Source organism: Pantherophis guttatus, chromosome 7 (genome assembly GCF_059756535.1).
Source record: "Pantherophis guttatus breed Tessera chromosome 7, ASM5975653v1, whole genome shotgun sequence".
NCBI lineage: Eukaryota > Metazoa > Chordata > Lepidosauria > Squamata > Colubridae > Pantherophis > Pantherophis guttatus.
In genome coordinates, this window is record NC_142069.1 from 14,210,864 (window position 1) to 14,236,816 (window position 25,953).

The 25,953-nt window shown below is 42.5% G+C and overlaps 1 protein-coding gene across 2 annotated transcripts in view; it reads right to left on the bottom strand.

Moving 5' to 3' along the window:
- PTPRO (protein tyrosine phosphatase receptor type O) overlaps positions 1-25,953 on the bottom strand; it is a 160,958-nt gene that overhangs the window by 52,692 nt on the left and 82,313 nt on the right. Inside the window, exons 3-10 of one of the 2 annotated variants that reach the window (XM_034403317.3) lie at positions 24,474-24,632; positions 20,986-21,138; positions 17,279-17,725; positions 16,075-16,236; positions 11,341-11,543; positions 4,859-4,979; positions 3,899-4,092; positions 2,620-2,731 (exon numbers count right to left, since the gene is read on the bottom strand). In XM_034403317.3, coding sequence (XP_034259208.2) covers positions 2,620-2,731; positions 3,899-4,092; positions 4,859-4,979; positions 11,341-11,543; positions 16,075-16,236; positions 17,279-17,725; positions 20,986-21,138; positions 24,474-24,632 — 1,551 coding nt within the window. Of the gene's footprint in view, positions 1-2,619; positions 2,732-3,898; positions 4,093-4,858; positions 4,980-11,340; positions 11,544-11,884; positions 12,002-16,074; positions 16,237-17,278; positions 17,726-20,985; positions 21,139-24,473; positions 24,633-25,953 lie in introns of those variants that run through there. The other variant, XM_087873664.1, reaches the window with a different exon arrangement.

Here is a 25,953-nt window from a genome sequence, read left to right on the forward strand (position 1 = left end):
TCTCCCTCAGACTCTCTTATTCTGGAATTAATTTTATAAAATTATTCTCTTATTCTATCTCTGTTCCATTCACTACCAGCTCTGGTTCAGGATATGCTGGAAGTATGCAGCGGCTTCTGAAAACATGTCATTGAAGTGACAAGATTTTTCTCCCTGACAGACAACTAACATTTGCTCTCTCCATGCACCACGTATGCAGTTTGAGAGAGTTGTAACATGTGCTTCATCTTCACTTAATACAAGCTGTGCAGGAGGCAAAGGCTGCTGTTGTGACCTAGGCTTCCTGAGTCATTAAAACACACGAGTAGTCCCAAAAACCTCTTTTATTGCAACAGCTGTGAATTCTGTTCATTCACAGATGAGTCCCAATTAGTTGCAAAAAGTCCTTCAGGACAAGTCCTTCGGGATAATCACCCACCTTTATCTCCCTTGACACACTGCCAAAGACCTAACTGGCAAAGCCACATGGAGTCCAGAATCAAACAGAGCTTCAGGCTTTAAGCAGAACAGAATGAACAAAAGTTGCTTCCTGCAAAGGCCCACGTGCCTTTGCTCCTCTTTTAAGTCTTATGGGAGGGGCCAATCTCCAAGCCCTACTGCCAAGTCATCCCTTTTGTTTTAACTGTTCTTGGCTTCTGGCAGGTCTGCGTATGCGCACGCTGGGAACAGGCTCTCCCTGTTCCTCTGCCTCTCTGATGTCCGACTCTGGAGGCTCCGGAGTCTGTGCATAACTCCCAGATGGCCCTGGCCTCATCTCTGCCTCCGACGCAAAGCCCTTGTTTGAACCTTCCGTAGACTCCAGGACTGGCCCATGTTCCTCCCCAGCCTCCTCACTGTCTGACTCTGCTGCCAGTTCCGCAGGCTGCCGGCGGACCACAACAACTGCATAAAAAAGGACTTCTTTAGACCAGAAGTGGATAACTATGGCCTTTTATGACTTGTGAACTTCAACTCCCAGAATTCTGGGAGTGGCTGGCTCAGGGATTCTGGGAGTTGAAGTCCACACATCATAAAGGTTATTGGTGACACTTTTCCAATCTTGTATTTCCTGTATGCTGTCTTGAGATAGTGGATATAGGGAGTGCTCAACCTACAACCATTTCTTTAGTGACCATTTAAAGTTACAAAGCCACTGAAAAAAGTGACTTATGACTGGTTCTCCTACTTAAAACCACTGCAGCATCCTTACAATCGTGTGATCAGAATTCAGGTGCTTGGCAACCTGCATGTATTTACAGTGGCCGCAGCATCCTGGGTTCATGTGATTGCCATTTGTCTCCTTCCTAGCCTTCCTAGTTGACATGCTAAGTCAACAGGGGATGCTGGATTTGCTTAACAACTGTGTGATTCGCTTAACAGCCATGACAAAAAAAGGTTATAAAATCAGGCAATAACTCAGTTGAGAAACACCTTACTTGCCAATGGAAATTGCGGTGTCAATTGTGTACATTAGTCGAGAGCTACTTGTATTACAATCCAGTGCCTTTGGATGGGAGCAATCTGGGTGAGAGTTTTTTTTTGTTGTTGTTCACATTTTCACTTTTCTTACCATCTTGGAAAGAAAAGAATCCTTCTTAGGAAGGTATCTCAGGTATCTTGCACTTATGTCGCCATCTTTCCAATGACGTGACCAAAAAAAGTGTGTAACTTCTCTAGACTTACAATAGTGGCATTTAAACATAGATTTCCATTCAGTAATGTCATGATGGAAAAGGGAGTTCAGTATATCTCTGTGTTACCATTGTAACTGGTAACTGTGCCATGGTGATGCAGTGGTTAGAAATGCAGTATTGCAGACTACGTCTACTGACTGCCGGCTGCCAGCAGTTTGGCAGTTCGATCCTCACCGGCTCAAGGTTGACTCAGTCTTCCCTCCTTCCGAGGTCGGTAAAATGAGGAGACAGATTGTTGGGGGCAATATACAATATATTTTATGCTAACTCTGTAAACTCCTTAGAGAGGGCTGTAAAGCACTATGAAGTGGTATATAAGTCTAAGTGCTATTGCTATTGCTAATTGTTATGGATTGGATTCAGTGGTGGGTTTCAAAAATTTTTACTACCGGTTCTGTGGGCGTGGCATGGCTTGGTGGGCGTGGCTTGGTGGGTGTGGCAGGGGAAGGATACTGTAAAATCTCCATTCCCACCCCACCCCAAAGGAAGGATACTGTAAAATCCCCATTTCTTCTTGATCAGCTGGGACTTAGGAGGCAGAGAATAGATGGAGGCGGGGCCAGTCAGAATTTTTACTACCGGTTCTCCGAACTACTCAAAATTTCCGCTACCGGTTCTCCAGAACTGGTCAGAACCTGCTGAAACCCACCTCTGATTGGACTGCAGGCAGTCTTCGACTTACAACAGTTCATTTAGTGACCATTTGAAGATACAATAGCATTGAAAATAGTGACTGATGACACCTATTTTTCACACCTATGACTATGGCACCATCTCTGTGGTCACGTGATCAAAATTCTGGCACCTGACAACTGGCTCACATTTATGACGTTTGCAGTGTCCTGGGAGCTCACCCTTGTCAGATGACGCTTGGGTCTTTCAATGAACATGAAGACTTACAAGAAAGACATCAAAAAACAGAAGTTTGTCAAACATTCCCCTTTACCAGTTATGAAACCAATAGTGGAAGTATCGCAGCAGCTGAGTTCTGGTTCTCCCCATGTCACCATGGTAACTCGAAAGTTATAGTACCAGGCAGGCAGCAGGCTGTCTATTTTCTAAAAAGGAGAAAAAGAGACAGAATCAGCTTCCAATCCAGTGAGGTCTGCAACTGATATCAGGATCTTTAATGGGCCATAGGTTGCCAGGTACTATACCGAAAAATGGTAAGAATCCCTGCATGGAAGAAGGGAGATGATAAGAGTTGGATCAGTATTACCTCTAGTAATACTAGAGGTAATACTTTCTTCTATTGTAAGTAACAGGTTTATTTTATAAAAATTAAGATGCTTCTTAAAATTAAAGGCACAGATTTAGAAAGCCTAGCATTATGTGTTTTGACTGGGTTGGCAAAGAATTCTGGGAATTGCGCACACAATGTAGCCAGTGGTGAGTTTCCAATATTCTTACCACCAGTTAACCGCGTGCGCGTGCCTTCCGCGCATTCGCCTAGCCTTCCATGCATGCGCTAGCCTTCTGTGCATGTGCTTTACTCGCTCGTGCGCCTTCCACGCATGCGCCCGGTCTTGAAAACGTACCTAAATAGGACGTCATAGAGCCGGGGCGGGTGGATGGGCCAACCCGCGATCTCCGCTACCGGTTCACCTAAACCGGTACGAACCGGCTGAATACCACCTCTGAATGTAGCTGAAGGACAACAGACTATGGAATGTAGTTGAGAAAACTCAGGTTGCACATGGTGCTGAAAAATCCACAATGCAGGAATCAACCAAGCCTCTCTGAGGGAAAAAAAATATCATACATGCCTCACTTGGCACCTTACCCAGAAAAGGCCTCTGAGGGTGAAGATCCACGGAGACATGTATTAGGAAAGACAATCCATAATTCTATCTCAAATCCTTGGGAGCAGCAGAAGTGATTATTTTCTGCGATTTCCCATATAGAATAACATCGTATGGAGCATCAGCCCCTCAATAAAATTAAAGAATGTCTTAAACCTCTTCAAATGTCAGGAGATTGGATGACTTCGCCTCTTTGATCCCGTGTGAGATTTCAACGTTCTCATCTGAGATATTAAGGAATGCCCTCGTCTCATACTCATCTTGCTTTTGGATAGCCCTAATAAATTGTTTTTTCTGTCAGCAATTATATGAATTAGACTTTTATTGGATTATATTTACCCATTGTTATAAGCAGTAGATATTTTAGTTGGGGGGTGGGGGTCTGTTTAGAAATATTTGAATTGTAGGTTGAATTCACTTTACCACTGAAGAAGTGAGTGAGACGGTGGCTGCTATTTCATAATGTGTGGTCCACTCAGAAGTCATAGTTGATGGATTGAAATAAAACATCTCTACGATATATTTCCGAAAGACACCAAGGTAAGGCCTGTTCCAGCTGAGGACCACAGCTGTGGGTCCCAAAGGATAAAGGGTTAAATCTTTGATCCCAGTTGGCACTGTAAAACAGAAATGGAAAGCTGTTGTACATAGAGAAATTTGTCATACGTTCCAAATTCTCAACTATGCGAAATAAATCCCATCAAGAAAAAACCAACTCAAAGATAGCCAGTGGCTATGTTTACACCGCATTCTTAAGTAGTCCAAAATTGACCAGCTGCAGTTTTATAAGATGCAATGCTTAGCTAGCTTTGTTAGCTTAGACCAGTCAAATTGGATTTCTTCGAGGGCCAGATCAGCACTGTAGTTCTCTTCCGTGATCTGGCCGGAGGGAGGAGGAGACGGGACAGACGTCTCCTGCAGCACCCTGCTGGCCAAAATGGGGCATGGAGGGGCGCATCAGGCCCCCTGCACCTCATTTTCAGCCTGGACGGCTTCCTGCAGAACCCTGCCAGCCAAAACGGGGTGTGGGGGTGCGCGGGAGGCACCGCGTGCCAGTCCTTTGCTATTTCCAGGCTGGTCCTGTGGGCCAGATTTAAGCACCCTGCAGGCCAGATCCAGCCCGTGGGCTTTGAGTTTGACACCCCTGGCATAGACTAACAACCTTAGTTACTTTTTTGCAGCTTAATATATTGTAATCTCAGACCCTCTGCTTAATTCAAAATTTAGTGCATTGTACTGATCAAAATATCTAATTAACTCAATAACACGACTATGTTGTGCATTCAAAGCCAATTAATTCCTTCCATGACATGGTTCCTGGACATTAAAACTGGCTTCCAAACTGCAAAAACAACAACAGAAACACGTGTGCACAGACATTACCAATAGCAAATGTAACAGGATCAGAAGGAGGCCCAACTAGTGGTCCTTTCTGTAGGTAAATTACAACTTGGTACTGAGCCCCAGGAACAAGGTTTTCGATAAAACTGCTGCTTGTATTCACCTAGAAAAATGAGAAGGAGTAGACATAAGGACAGATTAAAACAGTGGTGGGTTTCAAATTTTTTTTACTACCGGTTCTGTGGGTGTGGCTTAGTGGCTTGGTGGGCATGGCAGGGGAAGGATACTGTAAAATCTCCATTCCCACCCCACTCCAGGGGAAGGATACTGTAAAATCTCCATTCCCACCCCACTCCAGGGGAAAGATACTGTAAAATCTCCATTCCCACCCCACTCCAGGGGAAGGATACTGTAAAAACTCCATTCCCTCCCCAATCCAGGGGAAGGTTATTGCAAAATGCCCATTTCCTCCCGATCAGCTGGGACTTGGGAGGCAGGGAATAGATAGGGGAGGGGCCAGTCAGAATTTTTACTACCTCTTCTCCGAATTACTCAAAATTTCCGCTAACGGTTCTCTGGAACTGGTCAGAACCTGCTGAAACCCACCTCTGGATTAAAACCATTGCTATGTGTTAAATAAAGCTAGTGTAGTATTGCTTTAAGATAGAAAAGAGAAAGAGCAAAAAAGTTGCTGGAGTGATGAGAGGGAGGTTACTGATATCGTACTAAGGCCGTTCTAAATCCACTTTAACATTTCCCAAATCTTCTAGGAAAGATGCTTCAATTTTATTTCGTTCTTAGGATGCTTGAGAAATTCTTTCAAATTTCTAGGTGGTGATTTTGATCCACACCATCACCTGCAATTGTCACAGGACAGTCTGTATCCATGATCATTTTCTATAGCCTCCTTGCTTTGATGGATCTCTCTAAGTGTAGTAACATGAGAAGAATGAATGAATGAATGAATGAATGGGAGCCAACATGCAAAATAGCAAATGTATTTTTCCATAAAATATGGCCATAAGCATATTTATTTCTTTTGAGGTTTGTCTTATAACTGAGAAATTATATAAACGTTAAATAGAATCAAGGGTATGGGACTTTCTGCTGCACTCATTTAAAAGGAACAGTCAAGAGTTAGAAGCGCTCACTTAGAAACAACAGCACAATGGAATTTATCAGGCAATGCCTTGCAAAGAAAGAGACTGATCTTCTTCTAGAGAGGGACCGTTGAAGATCTCCCCTTAACGAGAACATGGAACAGGGGACTGCCTTCCTGATTCCCACCAGTGGATGAAAGGCTACAAAAGTTGATCAGTCAGCAGAGATGGCTAAATTGACCGTTTTGATCAAAGAAAAGTATATAAGTACTTTTGCTTCTATTGGGAAACTGTTTCTGGACTTTGTGCTTGAGGTAGGAAAAAAATGAAACTTTGATTTTGGGTTTTACTAATTAAGATTGATTTGTCATTACAGAAATGGCTAGTTTATACTATTATGAAAAAAGTATAAAAAATTGAAGTTCAATGTTAATGCCTTATTCTACTGCAGCAGAGGGAGTTGGAAGTCAATGCCTTTTCTTCTTTTCCCCCTCTCTTCCACACTTCTCTCTTCCCCTTCCCTTCCCCTCTGTGTCCTACTATTTGCTTTTGTATTTTGTATTTTGTATTTTGTATTTTGTATTTTGTATTTTGTATTTTATATTTTAATTTCCTTCCTTCCTTCCTTCCTTCCTTCCTTCCTTCCTTTCTTCCCTCCCTCCCTCCCTCCCTCCCTCCTTCCTTCCCTCCTTCCTTCCTTCCTTCCTTCCTTCCCTCCCTCCCTCCCTCCCTCCCTTTCCCTAAGGCAGGATATAAATACACGTGATAAATAACGAAAATGAATTTTGGACAATACTTAAGCAGAAGAAAGTTGATCAAATTAAGTGTGGGGTGTAGATGCATTTTTTTCAGTTAAAGAAATAAGCATAACAATATTTTTAATTAACTGCCCACCTTACCATTGGCTGCTAAGCCAGAATTGCAAAGAATTCTGGGTTAACTAGAAATGAGTGATATGTAGGGACCTACTGATCCATGGCCCCCACTTGCTATTCCCATCAGTGGGGGCAGCTAAATAAAGCTGGATAGATTTGGCACAGGACCAAAAACTTTATAGCTATTCTCGTAATTAAACGTAATCCAAGACCACGGGTTGTTCCTGGCTCTTAATTCCAGCTTGTTTGGAGAAAAATAAGCCAGAGTTACTTGTTTACATATAAAACTAAACAAAATATGGATAGGGCCATCTGGACTTGTTTAGATACTCCAACTGGCAGAAGGCAAATGAGAGAAACAGATCAGCGCACTGCTTTCTCCTACCCAATTCCATTGTGAAGACTTTTGCATTGTACAGATTTTGTGTATTTACTATGTGGAATTGTGCCAAATGGTGAAAACACCATTACTTGCATGCCTATTTTAAGTACACAAACTTGCCTCTCTTGGTATCTGACTAGTGAGTCCCTTGGACTGCAAGGCGATCAAACAGGTCAGTCCTAGAGGAGATCAACCCTGACTGCTCTTTAGAAGGCCAGATCCTGAAGATGAAACTCAAATACTTTGGCCACCTAATGTGAAGGAAGGACTCACTGGAGAAGAGCCTAATGCTGGGAAAGATTGAGGGCAAAAGAAGAAGGGGACGGCAGAGAATGAGGTGGCTGGATGGAGTACTGAAGCAGTCGTTGTGAGCTTAAATTGACTCCAGAGGATGGTAGAGGACAGAAAGGCCTGCAGGAACATTGTCCATGGGGTTGCAATGGGTCGGACACGACTTCGCAACTAACAACAACAACCGTAACTCTCGAGATAGCATGGTGCCCTTGAATCAACCTAGCCTGATCTCTTTATGGAGAGGTGTTGCTGGTTGAAGTGGCTGCAGGTCAGATTCCAAAGAGTGAATGAATGAGAACTATGAGAATAAAAGCCACCAACAAGATGTACTGAAAAATTCTGAGCACTTACATACATAGACGAGCTCCTTCCCCAATCAGCTGCAGTGGGCATTTTGAAGAGATAAGTCTTTGTGAAACCACTCACTATGGGTCATCTTTGCTGGACAAATTTTGAAGACCTTCATCCTCCCTCCCCATCCCCCACCCCAACTTCTGGAGTTTCTTAGCTTGCTTTGGGGAAAAAAAATAAGTCAGGAAATAACTGCATAATTTAGGAAACAGCAAGAGAAAGTTACGCACAGTAATCAGGATGAGTGACATTGTTAAGTGTCTAGCAGATATTGGGCAAGTTAAGGTAAAAGCAGGAAATGATGATCATAGCGGGAAGCTCCTTATCACACTAGGGTCACTCAAAGCAAAGAGAGAACTTGTGGCTTTTTGGAGAACACAAGAAAGAGGCTAGTATGAGTAAACAAGTCTTGGCATGCTAATTAAAGGGACAGTTCAATTCACAGTACACGTAGTTTCGACTTATGACCGTAATTGGAACCAGGATTTCTGTTGCTAAGCAAGGCGGTTGTTAAGTGTGTCGTACCCAATTGTATTACCAGTTTTGCTAAGGTTGCTAAGTGAATCACTGTAATTGTTAAGCGAATCTCTTTCCTCCCATTGACTTTGCTTGTCCGAAGCTGGCTGAGAAGGTTATAAATGATGATCACATGAAAACTGAGGCATTGCAATCATCAAAAATGTATGCAGGTTGCCAAGTCCTCAATCAAAATATCATGTGATTGTGGGATGCTGCGATAGTTGTAAGTGCGAGGACAAATTGCAAATCACCTTTTTGGGTGCTCTTGTAACTTTAAGCGGGCGCTAAGTAAATGGTTGCATGTCAAGGACTACCTCTACCTTATTTGCTTATTAAATTTATATTGCACCCAACTATCAAAAGGAATGGAGCATGGTGGCTCGCGTGGTTAGGATGCTGGTATGGAGGTTTGAAAGCTTGTTGTCAAGCTTCAAAGTGTATTCAGGCTGCTTTTTGCTTCACAGCTTGCCAACAGATGGAGAGCAGGGGGGCGGGATTGAAATGTGTATTCCAGACAATAAGAAGAAACTGTCTCATGGGAACCAAGGATGTTTCAGCAGGTGTCTGCCAGAGTCGTGAGACTTTCCCACAACAACACCTGGACACCTAAGTGAACAATATGACCTGCACTAATGGGGGAGGGAGGATTCTATACTTTAATTATATTCCATTGCCCGGGAATTACCCAGAGCTGGTTTTGCTTTCATTCTGCACCAAAATGATGTACTCAATAAAGTTTTGCATTAAGAGATCAGATAGCTTGGTTGGGTTCGATGGTTGGAACCTTGACACTTGTGTTCAAACCCCGAGTGTTGTCGTGAGTTGGGGTGAGCTCCAGTTCTTCACTCCAGCTCCTGCTGGGGACATGAAAGTAGCCCCCAATTGGGTCACCCCTGGGCAATGAAGATGTCATCCGCTAATCCTTTCAACCTGGAAGTGCCTCGGTGCTCCTGACATAAGTGTGATGGAAGGGTAAAATGTAAAATTTGTTACTACCGGTTCTGTGGGCGTGGCTTGCTGGGGGGGTAATCTAACTGGGTGGGTGTGGCCAACTTTTTTTTTTTTTAACTTTTCAAAGCATTTTTTCTAATGCTTTGAAAAGCCTCTGCCGATCAGGCAACTCAGCTGGGATCGCCAGAGAGGCTTTTTAAAAAATGCCTCTCTGACAATCAGGCAACTCAGCTGGGATTGTCAGAGAGGCTTTTAAAAAAATGCTTTGAAAAGCCTCTGATGATCCCAGCTGAGCCATGCGATCATCAGAGGCTTTTATTTTTTACTTTTAGAAGCATTTTTTCATCGGAGGAGGTTTTAGAAAAAATGCTTTTAAAAGTAAAAAAAAAAAAGCCTCTGATGATCATGTGGCTAAGCTGGGCATGGTGGGGGGACGCGGGGATTTTTGCTACCGGTTCTCCGAACTACCCACCGCCATCGCTACTGGATCGGATGATCCCGTCCGAACCGGGAGCATTTCACCCCTGGTGTGATGCAATCAAAAAGAACACTGGCAACTTTTACAATGTAAAAGTCTATGGAGATTCTCAGTCATCCAGGTCATGGTTGTCCCAAAGGGGCTTTTTTCAAGAAGCAACTGAACTTTCTAGTTTTTCTTTGAAGACATTTTGCTTCTCATTCAAGAAGCTTCTTCAGCTCTGACTGGATGGTGGGAAATGGAAGGATTTATATTCCTTGCAGACATCTGGACATTTGCATTCTTTTAGCAGGTTCATCTGCTTTTAAAAGACACAGGCCACTCTTTTGAAGACAACAAAGTCCATATTTTGGACGGAGAGGATGGCTGGTTTGAAAAAGGGGTTAAAGATGCCATCTATGTCAAAATTGAACAGCCCTCTCTCAACAGAGGGGGAGGAATAAGCCATCATCTATCTCCAAACTACAACACAGTCCTTTCAACAGTTCCAAGAAGGTTCCACATCAATTCGTACTACTCAGGTGATCCTGATGACACAGATAAACCTTCAGGTGATTTAATGACCTACTGAAAGAATACAAATGACCAGCTGTCTGCAAGGAGTATAAATCCTTCCATTCCCCACCATCCAGTCAGAGCTGAAGAAGCTTCTTGGATGAGAAGTGAAATGTCTTCAAAGAAAAACCAGAAAGTCCAGTTGCCTCTTGAAAAAAGCATCTTTGGGTTTTACAACGTAATTTCCATTTCAGAGGCAGCTCTGTGGGTACACTCAAGGCTTTGGGGGGAGGGGGCAGACAGAGGTGCATTTTCAGATTATACCCCTTCAATCAAATGAATCCCAGGTTTCTATACAGGAATAAGAGCACAGGATAATGGGTTGCAATCCTGACAAGGTTATGTTTAGAACAGGAATCTCCAACCTTGGCAACTTCAAGACTTGTGGACTTCAACTCCCAGAATTCCTCAGCCAGCTTTGTCTTAAAGTCTTAAAGTTGCTAAGGTTGGAGACCCCTGCTTTAGAGTACAGACACCAAAATCAACAAGACAAGTTAATTGCGTTTGATTTAAGCCTCTTTAAGTTCAAAAAGCCCCCTCTGACGCTGATGAAATCTGCACCCAGACCAAGATCAGCAAGGTGAGAGAAGGAATGTGTGCCACTTATCCAGGGGTGGGTTCGCAGGGGTTCGGGAGAACCTCTAGCTAAGATTCTGTGCAGTTCAAATCCCCAAATCCCACTCTTGGCTGGCCCCGCTCACCCTGCCCCTCCCCTCCCAGTAGACCCCAAGCGGCCCATTTTGGATGCAGGTAAGTGCAGGACATGCGTGGAGGATAGAGGAGGGTGAAAAATGGGCCTACCGGAAGTTTGGGAAGGCTGGAAACGGGCTGTTTCGGGAGGCTGTTTTTGCCCTCCCAGAGGCTTAAGGAAAGCCTCCGGAGCCTGGGGAGGGCAAAAATGCCCCTCCACACCACCACCACCCCCCGCCATGATGCAGGAGGTCGACTAGGCCATTCCCACCTAGCAACCGGGAAGAGAACCCCTTGCTAAAATCTTTGAAGCCCAGCCCTGCACTTACCTCTGTGCAATAATGTTTCTCCAGCCTTTGACTCTCCTTCTGCTTCTGGCACGTCAAGGAAACAATGGACATGATGGTATTGTTGTTCCCAGCGGTCTCCTGAGAGGTTGTCCAAGACAGAGAGGCTGTGGTGCTGCTCAGCACAGTCACTGCAACATTCTGAGGCTTTTCTGTCAGCTCTTCTATCAATTCTCCTGTAGGACCTAAGATATCATCAGAAGCCAGAAATGATGGGGGTCACCAGAGGTGGGTTTCAGCAGGTTCTGACCAGTTCTGGAGAACCGGTAGTGGAAATTTTGAGTAGTTCAGAGAACTGGTAGTAAAAATTCTGACTGGCCCCGCCCCCATCTATTCTCTGCCTCCCAAGTCCCAGCTGATCGGGAGGAAATGGGGATTTTGCAGTAACCTTCCCCTGGAGTGGGAAGGGAATGGAGATTTTACAGTATCTTTCCCCTGCCATGCCCACCAAGCCACGCTCACCATGCCATGCCACGCCCACCAAGCCACACCCAGAGAACCGGTAGTAAAAAAAATTGAAACCCACCACTGGTAGTCACCATTAATAGTTGTGCTTCTCTCTGGCTGAAATAAGATTAGTTGTCTCCAGACTTAGCACGGCAAGAATGAGTGTTTTTCCTCCAGTGGGACTGGTCTCTCAAGGCAACCTGGTCTACTCAAGTATGAGATGGAGTGTATTGCTTCCGCTTTCGCCTTTCAGCCCCGATCTAGGAGCCTTCGCAGGCAGACACTTTCGTGACAAACTATTTTTGTATTGAATTTATATTTATCGACAAAGAAATAAAGGGAGATTAGTAGAGATCTACCATGTTTCCCTGAAAATAAGACCCTCTCTTATATTTTTTTGAACCCCAAAATAAACGCTTGGCCTTATTTTCGGGGAGGTCTTATTATTTTGGGGCATGTGGAACAAGATGGGGCTCTTCTTGCTGTCTTACCTGATTTCCAGCTCTGCATTTAAATATTTTCGGGGAGGGCTTATTTTGGGGGGCAGGCTTATTTTAACGCATGCTCTCAAAAGCCCAACTGGGTTTATTATCAGGGGATGTCTTATTTTCAGGAAAACAGGGTATTTCAAACTATTTAGCTCTCATCAGCTAGCCATACCCTTCTGGGATTTGAATGCCAGAAGGGTATGGCTAGCTGATGAGAGCTAAATAGCTTGAAATAGATCTATACCAGGGGTCAAACTCGCGTTGTCACAGCAGTGCCAAGTGACATATTGTGATTTTCCCGCCCCCTTTGCTAAACTGGGCATGGGCGTAGTCAGCTCGTGACGCATCTGGTCCGTGGGCCAGGAGTTTGACATCCCTGATCTATACTAATTTCCCTTATTTCTTTGTCGGTAAACATAAATTCAATATGCCAAGAATGGTTACACAGGGGTGACCCATGAAGATCTGGAATTAGAAGAAGAACTATGGCTTCCATCCCACACAATATAACTACTCAATCTTGGGTCAGCTATGCTACTCAACACGACTTGCTCTGTGAAGTCCTAAAGTAAGACATCAGTTATATTTCCCCAGCATGGCTTAACCAAATCAGTTAAAATCTCCCTGCATTTACATGTTAAACATTATCACAGGTAGTCCTCGACTTACAACAGTTCAAGGTTATAACAGCACTGAAAAAAGGGACTTTTGGCCATTATTCACACATACAACTGTTGCAGCATCCCCATGGTCATGTGATCAAAATTTGGGCGCTTGGCAATGGACTCATATTTATGACCGTTGCAGTGTCCCGGGGTCATATTATCATCTTTTGCGACCTTCTGACAAACAAAGTCAATGGAGAAGCCTGATTCACTTAACAACCGTCTGACTAACTTAACAACTGCAGTGATCCACTTAACAATTGTGGCAAGAAAGCTCGTAAAATGGGGCAAAGTTCAGTTAACAACTGTCCTGCTTAGCAACAGAAATTTGGGACTCTATTGTAAGTCAAGGACTACCTGTACTTTTAACCTGTCCTTGATTTTGTTTGAAAATTTGAACTTAAGGTCTTATGTAAACCAAGCCCATTCGATTAGCTTTTGGTTCCATATATTATATAAAATAAAAAACTAGTAAATTCAGTAGTAAGATTAAGGATATTCTGCAAGGATGCCCACAGGCAGATGCTGCAGCCCTTTGCAATGTACACCTTCTGTTCCTTCTCAGAGTAAGTCATAGAGGCTGTGGTTTCCGATGTCCCGATACAGTCAGCTGGTGCCATTGCTGACTATTGGGGGCGAATCATTGGCCCCCACAGAAAGGGTTCGCAACTTGGGCATCCTCCTGGATTCACAGCTGTCTTTAGAAGAGCACTTGACGGCCGTGACCGGGAGGATTTTTCATCAGGTTCGCCTGATCCGCCAGTTGCGTCCCTTTCTAGATTGGGACTCTCTACACACAGTCACTCATGCCCTCGTCACCTCTCGTCTGGACTATTGTAACACTCTCTACATGGGGTTCCCCTTGAGGTGCACTCGGAGGCTCCAACTGGCGCAGAGTGCGGCCGCGCGGGTGGTTATGGGAGCGATGTGGAGTTCCCATGTAACACCTCTCCTGCGCGAGCTGCACTGGCTCCCGGTGGTCTTCCGAATGCGCTTCAAGGTTCTGGTTATCACCTTTAGGACCTGGTTATGTACAGGACCGCCTGCTACCACCAATAGCCTCCCACCGTCCAATACGCTCCCATAGAGAGGGGCTCCTCCAGGTGCCGTCGGCCAAACAATGTCAACTGGCGGCCCCTAGGGGGAGAGCCTTCTCTGTGGGGGCACCTATGATCTGGAACGAGCTCCCCCCAGAGATACAGAGGATCCCGGATCTGCGCACCTTCCGTCGCGCGCTTAAGACTTTTTTATTTCATCAAGCTGGCCTGGCCTAAATCTTCTCCCGTTTTTAAATGTAAATTTTAATTTGTTTTAAATTATGGGGTATTTTAAATTCAGCCAAATTATTTAATTCATTTTTAATCTATTTAAAATTTTTGTATTTATGTGTTTTATCTTGTGGCTGTTCACTGCCCTGAGTCCTTTGGGAGAAGGGCAGTATAAAAATTTAATAAAATAAAATAAATAAATAAATAGAGAGTGTGTTCGCATGATAAGGCACTTTAAAGAGTGGTGGCATGTTTGGGAGATGAACTGGGAAGGCAGCAGATGGCAGGCAAGCTCCAATTTGCCACTTCTCCTGCCCTGCCAGCTAAAGGAACTGCATCATTCTGATTGGAGATAGAAGATGGTCCTTCAATCACTTCTCTGTGATTCCTAATGAGATAGCCATCAAAATGAGAATCCTCTAGCTGAGCAGAAAGGATGTGTGTGTGTGTGAGTGTGTGTGTGTGTGTGTGTATGTGTGTGTGTGTAAGAAAGAGGAGGATATATAAAGATAAAATCAGAAACTTTCCTTTTGGGTTTAATGGAAAAATACTTGGGAAAAATTTCGAACTTTGATATATGTTGACAGCAGCAAGATTACCTTATGCACAAAAACGGAAGGACATTTTGATTCCCACCATGGATGAATGGCTACAAAAACTGATGGGAGTTAACAGAGATGGCTAAATTGACTGCTTTGATTAAAGGGGAAATACAAACAGAATTACTTTCGTTTCTACTTGGAAACCGCTTCTGGACTTTGTGCTTGAGGTGGGGAAAAATAATGAACCGTTGATTTGGAGTTTTACCGATTAGATATTAATTATTTGTTATAGAAATGGCTACTTTATACTACTATGTCCAAGTAAAAAGTTGAGGTTTGATGCTATTATCGTATTCTGCTTAGTGAGCTGTGGTGGCGCAGTGGTTAGAATGCAGTATTGCAGGCTACTTCTGCTGACTGCTGACTGCCAGCAGTTGGCAGTTTGAGTCTCACCACCTCAAGGTTGACTCAGCCTTCCATTCTTCCAAGATGGGTAAAACGAGGACCCAGATTGTTTGGGGGAAATATGCTGACTCTGTAAACCACTTAGAGAGGGCTTTAAGGCACTGTGAAGTGGTATATAAGTTTAAGTGCTATTGCTATTATCATATTCTACTGCAATAAAGGGAGTCAGAAGTCAATACCTTTTCTTTCTTTTTCCCCTTTTTCCTACAATTTCCCCTCTCCCTCCCTTATTTTCCTGCTATGTTCTTTTGTATTTTTGTATTTTATATTATAAACTAATGAAGAAAAGAAAGAGGAGGATATAATAGGGAAGGAGAGGCTGGTAGATAGAAACAGCAGACAGTTCTTTGAAAGATGGATTGGAATAAAATAGTACCTTCCAAAGGTTGCTCCAATGCTGTCCTGTATGATTACTTTTTAGTACTTATTCTTTACTCACAAAGGGAGCAAATATTATAAAGATGGAACACATCACAAGTGTTCTTTCATGCAAAAGACGTTGTATCAGCTCATGTTGTCCTCGGGACTATTTACAGCTCAGGTAGATAGCAGGATGGGATGGAAATTAATAAATACAGAACACAAGCAAATAAAATAGAAAGAATATTTATCACCGATGAACCAGAACATTAACTAGCTATAGGTCATTTTTTATTAGTGATTTATAGTGTGTTACAGCATCATCCAACCATTGCTGTACCAATAAATCACCATGAAGAGACACTTTATCTTGCCACAAAGATAGCTGGATGAAGCTAAAAGGCGCTGTAAATCACTAGTGAGAAAATAACTATAATTTTTTACAACTACCCATATATATCATACGAATATCTAAACTTACTAATATAAAAACGAAGGGTTTGGGTAGATTGACTTTCCCGTGCGTCACATGATCCGGAGGAGCTAAACGTTGTAACTGTTAATGTATATTTTCCTGGTTCTTTTAGATCAGTGACAAGTTCGTGAACGTCTTCTCCAACGGTCAGGAATTCCGTGAAGTTCTCTAAATCAAGATAGGAGATGGTATATGAGAATAAACTGCAATTGGAACGATTCTGGAAAAAATATCTACGATTCGAAATGCTTAAGAGTGCTAATTTGCTGGTTTTTTTTTTTACTTTTAGGATATGTCTCCAACAGTTGGGAATGGCTGTAGCCAAGAAGGAGGAACAAATTCCCTTGAACTAATGATCAAGGAATCCATTCAAACTAGCATCACACTGAAGACAATAGAATATCTGAAGAAGGTATTTTCCAACTATGGTCCAATTGTTTTCGAGATAAAAGGGGGAAAAAAGAGTGTCTAGACCAGGGGTGAAATCCAGCAGGTTCTGACAGGTTCTGGAGAACTGATAGAAGAAATTTTGAGCAGTTTGGAGAACCGGTAATGGAAATTTTGAGTAGTTTGGAGAGCCAGCAAATACCACCTCTGGCTGGTCCCAGAGTAGGGTGGGAATGGAGATTTTGCAATATCCTTCCCCCAGGAGTGGGGAGGGAATGGGGATTTTGCAGTATCCTTCCCCTGGAGTGGGGTGGGAATGGAGATTTTGCAGTATTCTTCTCCTGCCATGCCCTCCAAGCCGTGCCCACCAAACCATGCCATGCCCACAAGCCACACCCACAGAACCGGTAGTAAAAAAATTTGGATTTCACCACTGATCTAGACTCTACTATTGATGTTATTAAAAAATAACATTTTAAAATATGATATATTTATGTCTACAAAATCATCCAGGTCAAAATACATTTTAAAATGTTCATATTTAATTATATTTTTGAGAGAAACAATGAATCTCTCGGTTAAGAACAATAAGTCAAACTAAGACAAAAGTCAAATAAAATTTAGTTATGTATCAAAAGAAGCCAAACAGGTTTCAGAGCTGCCTTAATCAAGCTATTCTTAAAGTAAAATATAATTATGTGGAAAGAAAGTTTCCACCTATGTATCTTTAACAAACATAGTTTGATATGCGCAGTCTAGAACTGTACTGTGGGGTTAAACCTCCAGGGTTTAACATCCTGATTTATGTTGCTTGTAAAGTTACCTTCTCTCTTAATACGAATGTGGAAGCCATCAAATACTGTGGGCAGTTTTGGAGGTAACCAGCTCAACACCATTTGCACCGGAAGGAATGATGGACTTCCTGGAGTAGGTTTTCCAAGTTCTACAGTTGGGATGAGGTTCTCATAATCCCTTGGCACTGCATTAACAAACTCATTCTCATCCTCAGATTCATTAGTCCACCAATCAGGCTGGGATGTGCTTTCATAATCACTGCTGTTAGCTGGATAATCAGGCCAAATATAGGAAGCGTTCACTGTTGGGAGCTCAGATATCTCATCCAACACAGGAGTAACTTTTTCCTGCCCGATAACATTCTGTGTCTCCAAGAAGGTTTGTTCTGGGGAGTTGCCACTGTGCTCTTCTTCCCAGTTCTCGTGGCTATTCTTGCGTACAATTTGTACAGAAACGTTTCGCGGTGGATAGGGAACTGAAAAAGATCAAAAGGCATATTTATAACATTCACTTACTGCCCTAGGTTTGTAGGAACAGAAGGTCTCATTGCACAGGGGATGCGTCATTTTAAGCAGCTGGTCAGCCTACCATCAAACTGAGGCAGTGATTTTCAAAAGCAATTTAAGAATTAATTTGAATTTGTCCTCTTGATTTATTTTTTCTCTACAGAATCATGCCACTACAACCTGCCCTTTTCTGCATATGGGATTAAACCAAATGCAGCAACCTTTTCAGATATTTGCTAGAACTCTTAAGGGGATTAAGGGGAGGTTTGGTAGACAGTATAATGCAACCTTCTTTAGGCATTAAAATAAAAACGATAAAGGAAATGCATCCCCTAAAAAGAAAGAAAGAAGGACACAGCTGTCATAAGAGTTGCATAGGATCTATCAAGAGGTACAACTTCAGAAAGAATTCCTATAATCTTTCTAATAAAATTAGAATCTCAGTTTCCTTTCTATGTGCCACTTTGTCAGGCCATTTCACTGTATAATTTACAGGATGGACAAAGTTTGAGTAAATGAGAGCTGTACTTTTTGAACTGAGCTGAGGGTTTTAGTAGGCAGCAAAAGTAAGCAAAGAGGAGGAAGACATACTAAGTGAAAGAGCACGGCAGAGATTTTCTCATTTTTCTGGTTTTGAGTGGTTAACATTATGTTATACCTATACTTTACTACACTTTTTGTATATTTCTTGCTTCATTAAAGGTAAAGGTAAAGGTTCCCCTCATATATATGTGCTAGTCATTCCCAACTCTAGAGGGCAGTGCTCATTTCCATTTCAAAGCCAAAGAGTCAGCACTGTCCAAAGACGTCTCCGTGGTCATGTGGCCAGCATGACTAAACGCCAAAGGCGCACGGAATGCTGTTACTTTCCTACCAAAGGTGGTCCCTATTTTTCTACTTGCATTTTTTACGTGCTTTCGAATTTTTTATTTTTTTTATTTGATTTATATACCGCCCTTCTCCGGAGACTCAGGGTGGCTTACAATGCGTTAAGCAATAGCCTTCATACTTTTGTATATTTATACAAAGTCAGCTTATTGCCCCACAAACTGGGTCCTCATTTTACCTACCTTAGAAAGGATGGAAGGCTGAGTCAACCTTGAGCCTGGTAAGATTCGAACTTACAGTAATTGCAGACAGGTGGTGTTAATCACAATGCTTTTAGTCTGCTGAACCACCAGGCCCTTAGAATTGCTAGGTTGGCAGAAGCTGGGACAAGTAACGGGAGCTCACCCCATTATGCGGCACTAGGGATTCAAATCGCTGAACTGCTGACCTTTCGATCGACAAGCTCAGCGTCTTAGCAACTGAGCCACTGCATCCCTTCTACCGCGTCCCTTCACATCCCTTCTTGCCTCATTACTTTTTGTAAATTCCACCAGAAAAGATTTCAGGGTGTACCCCAAATAAAGCATCTAAAGCAGCATTTCTCAACCATGGCAACCTGAAGATATGTGGACTTCAACTCCCAGAATTCTCTAGGCAGCATGCAAGGAAATTCTGCCTTAGCAAAAGTTTGGAAAAATCAAAGCCTGCTCAGATTATATATATCCATAGCAACCGTTCTGCATCTCTTGCCTTTTAGGTGGCTTGGATTATAATTCTCAGAATTCCTAGATGCTGGCTAGGAACTCTGGGAATTATAATCCAAGTCATCTAGGAGAAGCCAGACTAGGAAGGCTAACCTAAAAATTCTGAGAAAAGCAAACAAACATTTGATCGCAGCCCTAAACTGACCCAGGAAATGAATCAGTGGTTGGGTTTTTGTGATAAAGAATGTTGAGACGATGAGAAACTTCTAAAGAACATTCTTGCCTAACTTGAAAATAAAAATGTTAATATTGCAGCTTTGTTTACATCCTGCATAACCTTAAAACAGGTTGCAGATTTAGTCAAATTCATTTTCAATAAGATAGCTCCTGTTCTGTTCTGTTCTGTTCTGTTCTACCCTACCCTACCCTACCCTATCCTACCCTACCCTACCCTACCCTACCCTACCCTACCCTACCCGAGTTTTTATTCTTCAAGGCATAGACTGATGAAGAGTTGAGAAAGGAAATGAGGGTAGAATTGCATCATTTGTCACCTCCTTATCACGTTATGTAAAATTGGTCCAGAGAGCATGATCAAGGGGTACTTTGTCTTCCTTGAAATATGTCCTTGGTGAGATTGTTGCTAAAATTGAATCATCTCTCCCAGACTGACCACTGGGAGATGTTCTTGTCAGAAAGTTCAGTGTAACAGTTAGCAGACTGGAAATAGATCAAATGATTCCTGAATTTGTATTGCCCATGGAGCATCTGCTGCATCTGTAGGCTAACAGCCTGTCTGGCAGCCCTTTGAGAAGCGCCAGGTCCGGAAATAGACCTGACAAGAATTACCTAGAACACTACTTCGTTGGCCTGTTGAGTTTGTTTTAAAAGAGAAGAGAAAGCAGGAGATTTTCTTGAAGTTCCTGATTAGCAGTTAACACCTGGTCTGTGCTAGGCTGGGGAAAACAATCTACTAATCATAGATACACACAGGGGTGGGCTGCTGGGGGTTTGCAGAAGTTCAGGAGAACCTCTAGGTAAGATTATGTGCAGTTCGGAGAACCCCCAAATCCCACTCCTGGCTGGCCCTGCCCACCTCGTCCCTCCCCTCCCAGGAGTCCCCACGTGGCCTGTTTGGGATGCAGGTAAGTGCAAGGCGTGTGTGGAGGCTCAGGGAGGGTGAAAAGAGCCAAGGTGGCGCAGTGGTTAGAGTGCAGTACTGCAGCTACTTCAGCTGACTGCTAGTTCAGCAGAGCAGCGGATCAAATCTCACCGGCTCAAGGTTGACTCAGCCTTCCATCCTTCCAAGGTGGGTAAAATGAGGACCCAGATTGTTGGGGGCAATATGCTATTTAGTATACTGTCTTTGGTGTAAGCCGCCCAGAGTCCTCGGAGAGTGGGCGGCATAGAAATATGATAAATAAATAAATAAATAAATAAATAAATAAATAAATAAATAAATAAACGGGCCTATTGGAAGTTCAGGAAGCTGGCCTCCAGGGGGCCTCTGGAGCCTGGGGAGGCTGTTTTCATCCTCCCAGAGGCTCAAGGAAAGCCTCCGGAGCCCGGGGAGGGCAAAAACTGCCCCCCCACCGTGGTGCAGGGGGTTAACTAGGCCACACCCACTCAGCAACCGGGCAGAGAACCCCTTGCTAAAATGTTAGAATCCCACCCCTGGATACACAAAGTCACATTACCTGTCCGATGCTGCTTAGGTTCATGCTTAACCCCACTGTATTCCACCAGCGTGGTTTTATTGAATGTTGCTTCAGATACCAGCTGAAATGTGATATTGCTGTAGCATATTCCAGGCAACCAGTGATTGAAAACCGTTTTGCCTTTAAAGAAATCTGTGGAGCGGGGAAATAAACGTTACATATTAAATGAGCTCATTCAAATTCACAGTCCTGATGAGGACTGTTGGTCACTGTCATGAAGATTTAAATAAGAATCTAAACTATTAGTAACATTTGAGCCTCTTCTGCTCTTATCCTGCCACTCTTTTTCTGGTTGTCATAAGTCCTTAGAAGCTCAAGCCAAAGAAACAAACTTGAAACCTGGCACAATTGTTACGACTGGCAACATGAACTGAGTGATAACAAATATTTCAAAGAGGAGATGACATAATCTTCTTGACATGATCTGCATGAAAGGGGTTCTTGAAAGCCAACTAGCTAAGGGACATATTTCCCAGAGTATAAATAAGTCAAACATGTAAAACTGATTGTCAAGTTATTTCTGTCAGGAAGAGATAAACCTTATGCTTCGGGGTCCACTTTCTTTTTTGTTGAAAACCCTGAAAACAAGCCAAAACATTTCAAAATATAGAACAGAAAATTCTAACAATATTTCCAATGGGAAAATTCAGTCTTTTCATATAAATCAGGGGTGTCAAACTCAAGGCCTGGGGGCCAGATCCAGCCCGCGAGGTACTTAGATCTGGCCCGTTGGGCCACCCTGGAAACAGTGAAGGACTGACCCGCAGTGCTTCTGCCGGTGAAAACGGGCTGCCGAGCTCCGTTTTCGGCTGCCACGTCCTCCTGCAACCCTCTGCCAGTGAAAACGGAGCTGAGGGTTGCAGGAGGCTGTGGTAGCCGAAAACGGAGCTTGGCAGCCCATTTTTGCTGGCAGAATGCTCGGGCCACCACAGGCGCCTCCGACAGGAGTGATGTCAAACTGGCCACACCCACCCTGGCCATACCCACCCTGTTCTACCAAGGTTAAACACAACCCTGATGCGGCCCTCAATGAAATCGAGTTTGACACCCCTGATATAAATGTTCATCCCTGGTTCTGTTCTTCAAGCCTCTTAATTGTTGTTATTAATAACTGGGAGTTAGGAAAAATTGGCTAATTTATTGCAAATCAATCCAAACTGCATGTATGTATGTATGTATGTATGTATGTATGTATGTATGTATTCATTCATTCATTCATTCATTCATTCATTCATTCAATTTTTATAGCTGCTCATCTCAATCAATAGCAGTTCGAAAGAGTTAATGCAAGGAAAATGAGAACTTGCAAGAGTAGCTTTTTAAATCTACTTATTGTACATGTAGGCATACATACATGCATGAACACAAATAATTGTCTCCTTTAAGTCCATTTTGATCCATGAAGTTTTCTTGCCCAAGTACAGATGTGGTCTGCTGTTACATTATTCCAGATTCTTTTTTAAAAAATTTCCCAGTCTATTCTGCATTCTTGGGGAGGGAATGTTTCCTTGTATAATTCCATTTACGAAAAAATACTGACAGCCCCAACATTGCTTTTGAAAGATAATTCTCAAGATTGTTTATATTTTATTTCCTATTCTAGAAACTGGCAGTTACTGCAAAATTGTTACTGCTTATTTCTAATGCAAGCAGTCCTCCACTTATGACTTGGTCACTTAGTGCCCAATTGAAATTACAATGGAATTTCCCAGAGATATTTACCACCCAGATCTGAATTTCTGACAACTGGACTCTCCCAGGATTTTGGACACTCAACAGGAAGCCCACTTTTATGGCCATTTGCAATATCCCACAGTCACATGATCACAATTTACAATATATATATATATATTTGCTAGAAACTGGTGTTTACTTCTGGTTTCCAGCAAAAACTCCCATTGCAGACAGTGGATTTGGCAGCAGATTTGGACAGTGAGGAGGTTGAGGAGGAACATGGGCCAGTCCTGGAGTCTGGGGAAAGCTCTGATGAGGGCTCTGCGTTGGAGGCAGAGAGAGGGCCAGGGCCGTATGCCAGTTATCAGCTGCCTTCGGAGTCAGACATCAGTGAGGCAGACAAACAGCTGGAGCCTGTTCCCAGTGTGCTCATACGCAGTGTTGCCAGACGAAGGGAACAGCTAAAGAACAAGGGTCGACTTGGGAGTAAGGCCACAGGTGGACGATGAATGGCCCCTCCCAGAGGGAATAAAAGAGGAGCGAAAGGGGAGTGGAGTTTGCAGGAGACAATTAGTTCATTACTGCATTCTTGCCAAGTATTGCAGCGTTTGAAAGATATCGGCCTGGCCACTCTCCAAGCCTGATAAAGGTCGGTAATTGTGAACTATCTTGAAAGGCTGTGGGAGAGGAAAGACTTTGCTGGAGAGGAATTCACTGTAAATTAAATAAAAGGGGTTTATCGGGATGAGGACTTGGCTTTGTGCTGCTGGGGAAGCCTAGGTCAGAACAATTTACTTAATGACCACTGTGTTTGCTTTACCACAAATAAGGTCATAAAATTAATCACAGTCATTCTTAACAACTGGCATGACCTGCAACCATATTTCCAGTCTCAATTACAGCTGTAGGTCATGGACTCTGTTATTTGATATGGGTTGTGAAGGTGTTATACCTTATCAAAAAATTCCTCCCTCAAAAATTCATGCCCTCAAAGATGGTTTTAAAAGCCCCAATAAGTACCGTATATACTCGAGTATAAGACGAGTTTTTCAGCACATTTTTTATGCTGAAAAAAGCCCCCCTCGGCTTATACTCGAGTGAGGAAAAAATGACTTTTTTCCTGCAACCGTTTTGGCTCCCAGGGGCTGCAGGGAGGCTTGCTAGGGGCATGAGGGGGGTGCTTAGCAAGACTCCCTGCAGCTCCCTGGAAGCAAAATTCTCTTGTGTAATTTTTTATAGTGTAAAACTACTCTATTATGTCTCAAAATAAAAGGGAGATCAAAAATCCAATTAGTGCCATGTAAATTCTGGAATCCCCAAAGACCTTTCCCATTGTATTTATTAAACAAATTTATATAGCTACCCAACTCATATACAGTACTTTTAAAGTTATTGTTGATACCATATCAACAATATGGTAAACAAGAGGATTTATTGATCCTCTTTTCCATTTACAGAGCTAGTTTACTATTTTTCTTTGAAATCAATATTCAAAAACATTTAACCTACTGATGCCTCAATTAATGTAATTTTATTGGTATCTATTTTTATTTTGAAATTTACCAGTAGCTGCTGCATTTCCCACCCTAGGCTTATACTCGAGTCAATAAGTTTTCCCAGTTTTTTGTGGTAAAATTAGGTGCCTCGGCTTATATTCGGGTTGGCTTATACTCGAGTATATACGGTAAATGTAAATGAAAGGATTGTTTAAGCATTTACGCAACAACACACACACATCCTCAGTTGCTCTGGCATGTAACTTGTTTTGATTTTAAGATGTATTTTCCACCCACCTTTATATAACATTGTCCGATACTCGCTTCCTTCCCAGTAACTTATATTCACCCGTGTGAAAACATTATACTTCTCTGGATATTGGATTTCAAACAATACTTCTGTTTCAGGTGATGGCTTATAATCGTAGATGGAAACGTTGGTTACAGGTAAAGGTTCTTTGAAAGAGAGATAAAATGAAAAGACAAAGAGTGACTTGAGACATCCAGAAAATGGTATTGAAATCCAGTGCCATCTTTACAAAGTTTTGGGACTGTCATGGCACCACCCGCTGAAGGGGAGGGGGCCCCTCTAGGAGGAGTAAACAGACATTCCAGCTTAGTGTGTGTTTGGGGGAGATCAATCCCTGTAGCTGCCATTTCCCAAGGGAAGACAAACAATCTGGTGAGATTTTTGTAATGTAGGTGGTTGTAGAAGTGGGAGAGCCTGAGGGGGAGTCAAACAAGTCATCAGCTTAGAATTTCTACATTGCCACAAATGGTCTAAGTCCTCTTGAATTCTATTAACCCTTACCTAGCTTCAGAATAGTGCTAACCATTAGTTGACTAGATCTCTGTGTAGAGGCATGAACTATGAATCAATTTAATTGGAACTTAACCTGTGACCCTGGGCTTTTGCACTTCACAGAGATCAACAATAAAATGTCTACTTGAGTGATTCTGGTTGCTTGCATTTGACAGGGACTTATCCTTGCAATAAATAACTAACAATCCCATCTATTAAAGAATGTCATCTTGAATCTTTGGACCTTCCTCAAGATCTTATTGGCTCTGAAGTGGATCACTTTTCAAAAAGCTTTTAAAATATGGAAGTGTTCCTAGGCTTAGAGGGAGTTAGTATTTATCTGAGCTGCCTTCATAGGTTTTTCTAATGGTATTTTATTCCATATCTGGACTGTGCTTTACATGTTATTATCTACTTAGATGTGCTATGGCAAAATAAAATTGAATAAATAAGCTGTTTTTTTCCTGCCCTCTTCTTCTCTTTTAAAATATTATCCTGCACTCATAGAAGAACGCCATAAAGATAGTGTTTATAAATGAACATGCCAGCTTGATTTAGCTTTAAAATAATAGTAACAACAGAAAGGGTAGCATACTGAAAATTTCTCATTTCTCCATAAATTTTACTTCAGAGTTATTTCTTCCCCAATGTTCAGGGTGCCATCATATTTTGCAGACCAGGCAGGGAAGTTGGGGTGATGTCCTGGGGAGGAGATCTCACATTGGAAATTTGCTCCCAGACGATAAAATGAGCTTGCAAATATACAATATACTGAATGGGTACCTTCTAATGGATTTTATTTATTTTTCTATTTTTATCACATTTTTAAACTACCCATCTCCTTCGCAGAGGGACCCTTGGCGGTATAGAGTAAGATATTAAAATATAAAAATAATACATAAAAGTTAAAAAGGTAGAAGAGCCAAGGATGTATAAAACACTATTAAAAAGTAATTGAAAGTCGAAGGGAGAGTT